General features: G+C 45.4%; 1 protein-coding gene across 2 annotated transcripts in view; it reads left to right on the top strand.

Annotated features, from left to right (window-relative positions):
* Nucleotides 1-4,177: 4,177 nt before the first annotated feature.
* TBC1D8 (TBC1 domain family member 8) overlaps nt 4,178-12,274 on the top strand; it is a 77,595-nt gene continuing 69,498 nt past the window's right edge. For both annotated transcript variants that reach the window (XM_018554143.1, XM_018554142.1), the window contains exon 1: nt 4,178-4,333. In XM_018554143.1, the coding sequence (XP_018409645.1) occupies nt 4,207-4,333 (127 nt within the window). In that variant the 5' untranslated portion in view covers nt 4,178-4,206. The remainder of the gene's footprint in view (nt 4,334-12,274) is intronic.

The raw sequence follows: 12,274 nt of genomic DNA, 5'->3' as shown, positions 1-12,274 counted from the left end.
ATAAAGTTGGGTCGGGACTATACTTTTATTGTTGGGCAGAGATCACTCTGTCCAACACTACCAGCATTATTTCAGTGCTGACAGCCTCATTGCACCCAGAACTACATGGACACTCTAGTTTGTTGCCATGGATCCTGCGGGACAGCCTGCAGGACACAAACACAATGAGACAGCGTTCCCAGTCTTGAGACTGTCCTGCATGATCCGGGAGAGTTGGCAACTAAGATATTTATGTAAAGGAACTCACTGATTCACTAAGCATGTCCTCCTCAATCATGCTTCCCCTCACAACCCAGTGCATGAGCCATCTTTGTCATTCCTGTCATGGAGAGGAAATGGTTCCTTCTCCAGGAAGTGTTTCTTCAGATCTGTGAAAAGTGGGGCACATAAGACATAGATTTGATGACATTCTGTCACAATCAAAAGGTTCCCAGCCAGAGGCCCTCTATCAGACACAGCCAATGCTCTGACTGATTTGTGGACACCATACTATCTAATTTATACTTTCTCCCACAGAGAATCAACTCAGATGGGATTTCCACTTTGTGTACAGCTTCTGCGTCAGGAACCAATATTCCATCCGGCTTATCAGTTTCTAGCTTTAATACCATGGCCAATAAAGCAAACAATCTGAGAGAGCATGATCTTTCACAAATTGTTGTCTCTACCAGGGACGTGCGGTCAGGGGAGGCAGAGCCTCACCTAGTATTAGGAAGAAAAAAGCTGTCCAATCAAAAAAAAACAAAAGTGAGGATATCGATCTCGCCAGTGACGAGCAAGTGAGGGACACGGAGGCTCCTACTTGTCTCCTCCCCACACAGTTTGGTTACCAGGCTGGGGGCAGAGCTTTGGCAGGATGGGGCGGAGCTTTGGCAGGATAGGGGATGCCTCACCCAGCACAGAAGGCACGGCGCGTCACTGGTCTCTACCATTTCCTGGGCATGGGAGCCTTCTTCTAACTGGTGTATCACTGCACTTTGAAAAGCCTTCTTCAGATAGTGTGAGTCTTAACTGTAGCACCTTAACTGAATCACTCAGATTCTCAATTTTCTTACAATATGGCATGGACTAGCACCTAGTGGGGAGCACCATGGAGGGCAAGACCTTGGCCCTCGCAATTTTGTTTAGTTTGCACCTTTTCTCAGGGTATTACTCACTATATCCCACCTAGTAAGCCTCCCATGAGTCCATGGGATCCTAATCTGGTGCTATCCACAAATTCCTCTTTTAAAGCTACTAGCAAAGTCAAGAATTAAATCAACAAAATGCATTCATGCACCCTATTAACAAAAATGTATCTTAATAGTTCATCACTCAGCTGTGGATCCTAAAATCATCTCTGAATTGCTGCTGACACTGTCCTTCCTTCTGGTGGGTGCCTACTTTTGCTTCCCATGAGAATTATTCACCCAACGCAGTTGATTTTTTAATTGACACTTGTCAAGCCAGGTGGTACAGGACCACCCACGGCCCATATTTCAGCCGATTAAGCAAAAATGAAGTTGTGCATGGCCAGCTTAGGTTTAAGTGCAATAAAGTATTCCTAGAGCCTAAGCCTTTTTTAATGTCTGTTAGAGTAGGGAAGGGTTAAAACTAGGGATGTTCAGATACCAGTATCTGTATCGGTGCCCATACTTGGTATTTTCACGAGAACTACCAGGGTTGCATCGGTCACTGGGCCATGCTGCTCCACCACTGTCCTGAAATAATAAGTCTGTATTCTTTTAGAAAAACTGTCACATGACAATAAACAAAAATGTATCAGTACTTGTATCTCTGAGTACTTGGAAAGTATCAGTACTTGTACTTGAAAAAATGGTATCGGTACATCCCTAATATATCAATCCTACATCAAAACAGGGATGTACAAATCCCAGGAGCCCCGTAGTCATTGCTCCTTAAAAATGACAGCTGCCTCCTAACTTTTGAGTTCTCTCTAGTCTCGTCTTGGAGATGGAACAGTATCGGTACTTGTACCAAATACGGTACTTGGTATCTGCATCCCTAGTTAAAACGCCATTTTTGTTTTTTTTGCCATTTGAGTCTCATTCACGATATTTCATTTTATTCCTGTAGACATAACAAGTGAGGATAGAAAATCTCTCCAAAGTTAGATTAAGACAGTTTGGACAATTTCCCCTTTATTTCCATTCCACTCCACTGACAACTCCATTTTGAACTCCCCTATAACTTTCATTCCCAGTGGTCACCAGGGCAAAATCTCCCTCGAAAGGAGAGCATACAACTCTTACAGAAGCTCTAACCCCTCACCACTCTATCCAATAAAAAAAACCGATTGGTCTTTAGATAAACATTTACAGTGCCTATGTATTGATACTTCTTTCCCATCCACCATAGACATAAGTCCTAATAAGAACTGAGTTTCTTGTCTACTAGTTTTAGGCTCACCATACACATTACTTTAGATCTAACTAAACAATGTAATGGAAAGACCTACCTAAATGATCCAATCAATTTGTATCCAGACAGGTTCTTCTACTAGATATTTGTTGGTAGACTTAAAGGAGATCATAGAATTAGAGCGGAACCTATGTGGTGAGCTTTAGAACCATCTCCAATAGTCCCATTTCACATTGGCAGGCTGATCAGATTTGCCCATTTAGGCAGATCTGATCAGACATTATTATTATTATTATTACATAGTATTTATATAGCGCAGTAACTCTTTAGGTAGCCAGATCCAGATGGATGTGCGTCTGATTACCTACAACTCCTTCCAGGTTCAAGAAAAAGAAAAGGAAAATAGTTGTTTTGGCAGACTTGAACATGACAGATCGGAAGTAATCAGATGTAAATAGACGGGTCAGCTAACATCCATCCATAGACCTAGCATGCGTCCGTACTGCTCAGTGTTTTCCTTCATCACAAGACGAAAGACATGGGGGGCACATCTGTTCCATACTGCTCCAATCAGCAGGGGATCCGTGCATGGATCCCCTACTGATCAGATCCAATGCTGCCTGTGTGAAAGGGGCCTTAGTTGGTCTGGTACTGAACTCTTTTATCTACTTCAATGTGATCGTCTAATGCAATCCCATGCAAGCCTCACCCATCCAGGGATAGCCTCACTGCAGGGGTTAATAAAAGGAGTTGTGCTTTAAGCGGGCATGGGTGAACCCAGGCTAATTTGCATGGCACTGATCCCACACACATCCCTAAACATGAGCAGGGCCCTCCTAATCCTCTTGTCTTATATTGTATTGTAACCATACTGCCCCCCTTTAAATTATACAATGCTGTGCAAAGTTAAAGAAAATGCATTTAATTACAATTTGCTTTTGATATACAATCATAAATTCACCTACTGGCATCTCTAATATAAAAATATTTTGCTGATGTACAATCTGGGGTTCATCTACTTGGATTTTGACATATAAATATAATGCTGATGTAGAATGGGAAGTTGTTGTACTTCTAATATGAAGCTATGTTGCTGATGTAGACTGTGGAGGTGGTGTAGTATGCATTGATTGCAGGCTGGCGCGGAGTGCGGCCAGTGAGAAGGAAGCATGCCCTGCCTAGCTGTGTGAGGCCATCTCCAGTACGAGGAAGGATCTGTACGGGGCTGGCTGGGATGAACTTCCTCTCTGGATGCCGGAACTGTAATGTGGTGTAAGACAACAAGCCAGATCCGGGCTGCGGGCTCCGTGTATATCAGGGACAGATCTGCAGAGACAGGTGAGCGACCTCTGATAGATGCGGCGGGACTAACAGTCATAGGAGATCGGTTTGCATGATGACAAAGAAATCACAGACTATGAGCTCCGAGTCCCCCCTGAGCCTGCAGACACCACGGAGAGATGCCTAGTCAGGACTGAAAGTAACGCTTGTATTGCTGAGGTGCCATTAGTGGACCCCGATCTCAGCCCACACCGACACAAAGTCTGTGACAGCCCGTCTTGTGTGATGTGACTTTGATTCCACTCCTGACAATAGACAGCATCGCGTCTTATAGGTGTGTGCGAGCTCCAAGGAATAGGCAGCAGCCGATCAGTGTGTTCTTTGTGGCTGACCGTACCATACAGAGACCCGTCTTCTTTTGTGTAGTCCGCTCTGTCCTCCTATAGATGTGTGTGTGCGCAGTGTGAGGACAGAGCGGCTCCGGGTGAAGGGTGCCGGGCTCTCCACTCACTGTGTGCTCTCTGATTGTACAGGCATGAAGCGGCTGTGACACGGGCGGCCAGGATGTGGCTGAAGCCTGAGGAGGTTTTACTGAAGAACGCCCTGCGGCTCTGGGTCACCCACAAGTCCAACCAGTACTTCATCCTGCAGCGCCGCCGAGGACATGGAGACGGTGCGGCCAAGTTCACCGGTGAGTCCCCTACACAGCGAAGATCACACACAGCTCTGTACACAGGAGAGCCGGGGGGAAGTTCACACACAGCTCTGTATATAGGAGAGCCGGGGGGAAGTTCACACACAGCTCTGTATATAGGAGAGCCAGCTCTGTATATAGGAGAGCCGGGGAAGTTCACACACAGCTCTGTATATAGGAGAGCCGGGGGGAAGTTCACACACAGCTCTGTATATAGGAGAGCCAGCTCTGTATATAGGAGAGCCGGGGGAAGTTCACACACGGCCCCGTACACAGGAGAGCCGGGGGAAGTTCACACACGGCCCCGTACACAGGAGAGCCGGGGGAAGTTCACACACGGCCCCGTACACAGGAGAGCCGGGGGAAGTTCACACACGGCCCCGTACACAGGAGAGCCGGGGGAAGTTCACACACAGCCCTGTACACAGGAGAGCCCGATCTACCTGTCCCTCATGACAATCCACTTGTCCTGATATAAAAAAAGAGTTTTAACCGTATTTAGCAGTGCTCAGAAGAGCTTCTCATTGGTCAGCAATGTCAGGTGACTGTGCTGACCAATGAGTGCTTGCAATTTGGGAGCGACATACACATGACACAGATAGTACACCTGTACTGGCGGACAGGAAGGACAGTTCGCCAAAAGGTAAGCATAGCGGGAGGAAGAGGGGGCCAGATTTCAGCGGGTAACTCCATTTTCCCAAATTACTTGGCAAAGTGATTTTACCCTTTTAAGGCTGGTGCTAACTTGGGCGATCCCGGGACTGCGCGATCGTGTGCGGATGCGTACCGTGGTTTCCGCGTGGCCCCATTGATTTGGATGGAGTTACATCCACTTGGCATTTGCTGAAAAAGGGTACATGCACATGCGTGTGTTCAACTGCGATCGTGCACGAATGCAAGGGCGGTATTGCGGTGGGAAACCGCACACTCTGACTGGGGTGCCATTAGAAAATAATGGCACTGCCAGCGAGATTGGCAGTGGTGTGTGCACAGTTGTCGCACGGTCACAGATCGCCTAGGTGTGAACCCGGCCTTAATGCACATTGTGCGTGTTAGAGAGCGTTGCTGCCCGCCAACACAATATTGCACACAGTGGAATGGGGCCACCTCTCCGCTCACACACACACAATGCCCTATGCTTGAGTTTATTCATTCTCCGCTCTGCTCTCCACTCTCCAACCACTTCGAAGGAGGGAGCCAACAGGCGGGAAGAGAGGCAGCGGAGGGCGGTGACAGATGGTGGTGGGCGGTGAGATAGGCGGAGGGCGGTGACGGAGGGCAGAGAGGCAGCGGCTGGTGAGAGAGGGGGTGTTTGGGGAAGGGGAGTGACTATCAGGTTGCTTACTGTACAAGTGACCTTGAGGGGCTGTACAGCTGCTCAAGATCACTTGTACAAAACTACTCCCCCCCCCCTCTGCCCGCCCTGAACTGCAGGCCCACAGCTCCAAGAAGAGGAGAGTGATGATTTTGGGGTGAGTAGGTTTAGGTAAGGAAAACTGCTTTTTCTTGTTCCCTAGGCATAAACGACCAGGTAACTTTTGCAGTGCTGTGGCAGTCTCCCTGTAAGGCAGGGGTAACCAAACTCTGGCCCTCCAGCTGTGGTAAAACTACCAATCCCATGAGGCATTGCAAGATTCTTACAGCCACAGGCATGACACCCAGAGACAAATGCATCATGGGATTTGTAGTTTCAGCACAGCTGGAGGGCCGAAGTTTGGCTACCCCTGCTGTAAGGGAATACTTTTGATTTTCCTACTTCGGGCTAAGATCATTTGCAGTACAGTAGGGTTGCACAGATACTTTTCGAGTACCAGTGCCGATTCTTGGCATTTTCATTAGAACTACCAGGGTTGCAGCTGGGACATGGCTCTGGTACTCCACCACTGTCCTCAAATTATTAATCTGTAATGTTTTAGAAAAACTGTCACATGACAATAAACAAATGTATCAGTACTTGTAAGTACTCGGCAAGTACCAGTACTTGTACTCGCAAAACTGGTATCTGTGCATCCCTTTTATTTATATTAATCAAAAACAAAATCGTACATTAAAACAGAGATGTACAAATTCCAGGAGCTCCGTGTGCTCCTTACAAATGACAGCTGCCTCCTAACTTTTGACTTTTTCTCTAGTCTAGTCTTGGAGCTCAAAAGTATCGGTACATGTAACGAATACGGTACTTGGTATTGGTGCATCCCTACAGGACAGTATGTCTGTACCCTGTACCTTACAGTGCCCTGTACCTTACAGTGCCCTGTACCTTACAGTGCCCTGTACCTTACAGTGCCCTGTACCTTACAGTGCCCTGTACCTTACAGTGCCCTGTACCTTACAGTGCCCTGTACCTTAAAGTACAGTATGTCTCTAGGGTACACATATGCTTTACATTTCCATTGAACTACTTTAGTCTTACTATACCTATAGACATCAGAGTAGCTTAGAAAATTCTGCCAAGGAACTTTCTTTCAAAAGATTACCATAAAAGTTTGATACATACAATACCGGTATGTATACTGGAATACGGGAAAGTGAGCCGAGTTGGAGAATTTTTGCACATCAGCTATGTTCTCCTAGATCGTTCACTTCTCCTGTCTTCTCCAAACTCTTCTCCCTTTTGTGACTAATCCTGAAAGTTTACTTCTGAATAAAACTGCATGCACAATCTTTGGTAATTGCGCTGCACTGGAACGCACGGCATTGTGGGCGCCATTGAAATGAATGGCACTGCAATGCACCTCCCACAACCTACCAACTTTTTTCCCACCGCTTGAATAGCATCAGCCAGGGAATGACCTAGGCATAAACGACCAGGTAACTTTTGCAGTGCTGTGGCAGTCTCCCTGTAAGGCAGGGTGACAGGATTCTGCAGACAGCAGCTGAATGTAAATACAGCAGGTAGTGGGCTGGTGCAATAGCCAGCCTGCTATTGATCATTTCAAATTGCAATAGCAGGCTGGCTATTGCACCCACCCACTGCTTGCTGTGCCCTCCCACCAGCGTAGAAGAGAGATCTTGGGGATCCAACTAACTAATCGATAATGAGAATAGTTGACAACTATTGTCATCGATTAATCGATAAGTTGGTTGCAGCCCTAGCTACAACCACAGGTGCTGGAGTATTTTGTCCTCATCTTTACTACGTTTCCGGCACTGGGCCTTATCTAGAGGCCCACACACAGCTCCACAATGCTCACTTTGAGATCTCTGGGCTCTTTCTTGGCCAGCACTGTCATGGTAGGGCACTGGCTTTTTAATCCGTTTTATTGACTGCCTCACTGATTGCAGAAATGCCTCCCCCCTTTCAGATGCCAGAATCTGGTGACTTTCTAACAGCTAGAAAGGAAGGTATGTCTATGGCATAGGTAGTGATTTCACTTTCTTTTTTGAAAGCCGCTAGAACATTTCTGGTGGCACAGGAGGTAGTTGTACAAAAACACCAGATACTAAGGAGAATACAGCAATGCAGTTGGAAGCTGTGCCAACTCTCCCCTATCTGAATCATCTTAACTGCGTCTCAGTAGCAGCACCGCAACATTAGAAAAAAGGCAACGCAGCCTTTAAATGGGGCAAACTGGTCAAATATTACTGGCTATATTTCTGTCTTGTATTACTCATTATTCATTGTGATTGTTAGATTATCATGGCCACAGAGCTGTATATTGGGAAATATCGTATTGATTGTTATATCTTGTTTAAGTTGGAATGTATTTTTACGGTGTTCTAAGTGGTGTGGTATTCTCAGTAAATGTTTATATCATGTATTATTCAATAGCATAATTGATAGTATTGATATTTCTAGTTTAAGGGGTATTTGAAGATACTAAATATAATTTGGAGATGTGAGAGACCACACTCGATGCCCTATATGTAGTCATTTACCACCACTGGCTTAACGTGATATTAAAGTCGGAAGGTTTTTAGGCTATTTCAAATGCTGATGAAATCACTTACAATGGATGCTGCTCCTTGATGTTTTATAGTTAGTTTCCTGCAGAATCAGCTGGTCCTTTGAGCACTGTTCTTGATATCTTGTTTTAGGATGGCTCCTTTTCCTGTGCAGGGGTCTGTAGAGCCTCCCTTGTGTGTACTACACAGATTCCTCCATCCACGCAAAATAGCGTGGATGGAAGAATCTTCTGCTTTGTACATTGTATTTGGACAGTGGCGCTGGCTGACAATTTCCAACATGTTCATTCAGCAAAACTCGACCGAATGATCGACTTCTGTTGGGGATAGAGTCGCCGATTCCTGTTGAATTGGCTGAAATTTGCTCATTTTTCTGAATGACTTGAGACATCCCAGATCTCAGCATTGTGCATGTTCTATTCTGTGCTAAAATAAGGTAGACTGTAAGACCAAAAGAAAGTAGTAAACATAAAAGTTATCTATATACAGTATGTCTCAGGTTTTGGTATGCTATGGAAGGAGAACTATTGTGAGAAAGAAATACACTCATCCCCATAGGTAGCGCTGACCTGTGACACTGCAGATGTCACACATTGGCTCTATGAATCGGCAACTCGGCTATCACAAACCACTGATCACTCAGTTCACAATCTTCTCTTTGCGCAGAGCAGTGACTGTCAGTCATCACTCCCCATAGGGGTTCCTCCCACCACTCTTTGTTCCTCCAGCACTTATTGGAAGGACAGAGGCGGCGGGCACAGCTGGCTCTGGATCTAGAGAATCACTACAGTATTGTTGGGATCTTTTCCGCCTGCAGCACGTCTTTGCACTGTCAGTATATAGCGGGCACTAGCCCGCTATGTGCTGCGTTTTGGTTAGCAGGAGGACATAAGTATATGTCCTCCTGTGACCCTAAAGAGAACTATGGCCAAAAAGATTGTCCCCCTAGTTCTCTTTTAATGGAAACACGTTGTGGGGCAGTTGTTAATGTCACATCACAAGTCATATTTTTCTGTGGACGCAACCCATGAAGATATCATGGGTTAGTTCAGAATCATTCTGTGAAAATCATATTTTTTCATGTTTAGTAAAAGTAGTAATTTATGGGTAGAAATAATTTTATAAATATGGCAAGCTGTTTTTATTTTCAGCTGACATTGCTGCATTTTGTTTGCTGCAGACAGAACGTTTGTACAGTAATACCTCGGTTCACGAACGCTTCTGTGTGCGAACAATTCGGTTTGCGAACAGGAAGTTCAGCAAAATGTTGCTTTCCTTTGCGAACTTCAATTTGGGTGAGGAACACGACCGCGGCCATTTTTCCCGCTCTGAAACGTGGTCGTGGCTTCCGTTAGTTGGGATTGTAGTCGCAGACAGACCTGTGCACACTTGCTGCGATGCTTTTTCGTGTGCTTTATATCACATACAGTACTGTACAGTATTATTCAATTCAGAATGGCTCCAAAGAAAGTGCAGAGGTTAGTGTTCACTCTCTTCATACTGTACTTTGTTTCATATTTGTGGTTAAAAAAAAAAATGACATATGGTTCAGAACGGATTAACCTCATTTACATTGAACCCTATGGGGAAATTTGATTCTGTTCGCATCCAAAATCGGTTTGCGACCACGTTCATAGGGGTCAGAACGAATGGACCTTATTTACATTGAACCTTATGGGGAAATTTGATTCGGTTCGCGACCAGAATCGTGGAACGAATTAAGTTTGTGAACCGAGTTTATTTATGGCACAGCAAAAGCAGGTTTCTCTTTGTTTTCCATCCCCCACATCAGGCTAAGTATTTGGTTTTCCTTAATCACATGTAGACAGAAGTGCTGGAAAGGAATGCTACCTGTAAAGTAGAATACTTTTGTTTTACTTTGGGTAAACACAGACCGATATGTTTTAGCTTCATAGGACTCTACATTTCCTCTAAACGTTTTGTATATTTTTGCATATTATTTTTATTTATTTATTATAGGTGTTTATATAGCGCTAACAATTTACACAGTGCTTTACATAGTGCACATTCACATCAGTCCCTGCCTTCAAGGAGCTTACAATCTAAGGTAAGTCCCTATCACACATGCATACAGGGCCAATTTAGACAGGAGCCAATTAACGTAGCAGCATGTTTTTGGATTGTGGGAGGTAACCGGAGTACCTTGAGGACCCCCCCCCCCAACAGGGAGAACATACAATTTTTTTGCAGATAGTGACCTGGCCAGGATTGGAACCGGGGACCCCCATGCTAACCACTATGCCATATTATTGGACTATTGTGTTAGAAAGTGCCTACCTTGATTATGGTATTGTAGTTAAACACTTATGATCTGTTACACCCCTTCACACTCCCTAAGGCTAGCTTTTCCACTGTTGTACTGTACAATACATTGTTTCATTTATGCTTCCTGTCTGTAACATGGAATGAGGGGAAATCTAGCTAATGGGACAGACAGAAAAAACAAACCATGAAAGATGTGCTACCCTATACCTATCACTCTTTTTACTGACATCAAAACATTCTGAGCTGGACCCGCACATGCATAGTAGCAGTGTTTTCTGTCTTTTGCTCCAGCAGACTGGAAAAAAATGGTAACCGAATAAAGTTATAACCAGCCTTTGTAGCAAGGTGCACATGGGAAGGCCTACAACAATACAACACACAAAAAAAGTCCCCAGCTCACCTGCCAGCTAGCCTGCAACAAAACAAATGACCCTGTCTAACAGTATGCCTTAGGCCTCATTCACACACAACGCAAGAGCAAAATTGTATATTGCGTATGTACGTGTGTATATGCGCGTATTTGTACGCATATACGCACACGCATATACGTGCACTATATGCAGTTCCAGAATGCATCACTCATAATGGACATTTTAATGTGCCGTACGCGCGTAAACACGCATATGTGTGTGTAAATATGCAGCAATACACTGCCCGGACGCATCTCTGTTCCATTATTTTTTTGCGCATATATACGCTACGCAAATATACGGCTCCATACGCGGCTTTGTGTATGGAGCCTCTTATTTGCATGTGTTGCATATGGTACAATATGCAACATGAGGCCTTAAAATCAGAGGTTTTAGTTGCACAAACCTTTGGCCAAAAATATGTAGAAGCCACACCGCCGCGCCAAGGCACCTCTGTAAAGTGTGGTCCTATCTCTATTTATATGAGCGTGAGCATATTAATGCAGTCTATAAATGAAATGCAGCTGTACCAGGAGGTGCGTCCCTGCACCTTTTGAGGAGGAGTAGGCTACCTCCTGGTACAGCTGCATTGCGGTGTGGCTTCTACATATTTTTGGCCAAAGGTTTGTGCAATTAAAACCTCTGCTTTTAACGCATACTGTTAGACAGGGTAATTTGTTTTGTTGCAGGCTAGCTGGCAGGTGTGCTGGGGACTTCTTTGTGTTTTGTATTTTTGTTCCAGCAGAGCACAAACTGTCCACAGGATTAAACCGCAGACGTTTTTAACAAGCAGCTCGGTGGCTTTGTGGGCAATATCTAGCTGGATTGAGGGCAGGTGAGTTTAAGACTTGTAGGGACGCTGGGGGAAAGTAGCCCTGCTGTTCAGTGCCTTTTGCTCTTTCCGAGTCACTGTACAGAACAAGTATATACTGTATATCTGGAGTTCTGAACAAACTATCACTTTCTGATGTGCATGCTTATTCCAGTTCAGTGATAAAATAGAGAAGGGCTCGCTTTTAAGTTAAAGGAGAACTATGGGCTGCGTGAATTACTCATCCCCATAGTTAGAGCCGATGTGTGACATTAACCCCTTCGTGACTGACGACGTACAGTGTACGTCGCCGGCATCGGGGCTGTTTAAACAGACTCCCGGCGACTTTTGCCGCCGGGAGTCTGTTTAAACTTGTAGAGCCGACTGTCGGCTTTACAACAGAAGCGATCCTGGCGACTTACCTGTCGCCAGATCGCTTCTGCGTCCCGAAGAAGGGGCCGCCCCCCCCCCGCCGGACACCCCCGCCGTGCTTCCCGGGCTCCGTTGCCCCTCCTACGGGCCCGG

The sequence above is a fragment of the Nanorana parkeri genome, unplaced genomic scaffold (assembly GCF_000935625.1).
Source record: "Nanorana parkeri isolate BGI_ZX_2015 unplaced genomic scaffold, ASM93562v1 scaffold143, whole genome shotgun sequence".
Classification (NCBI taxonomy): domain Eukaryota; kingdom Metazoa; phylum Chordata; class Amphibia; order Anura; family Dicroglossidae; genus Nanorana; species Nanorana parkeri.
Note: the sequence above shows the minus strand (reverse complement) of the source record. Positions and strands in the feature narration are given on the sequence as shown.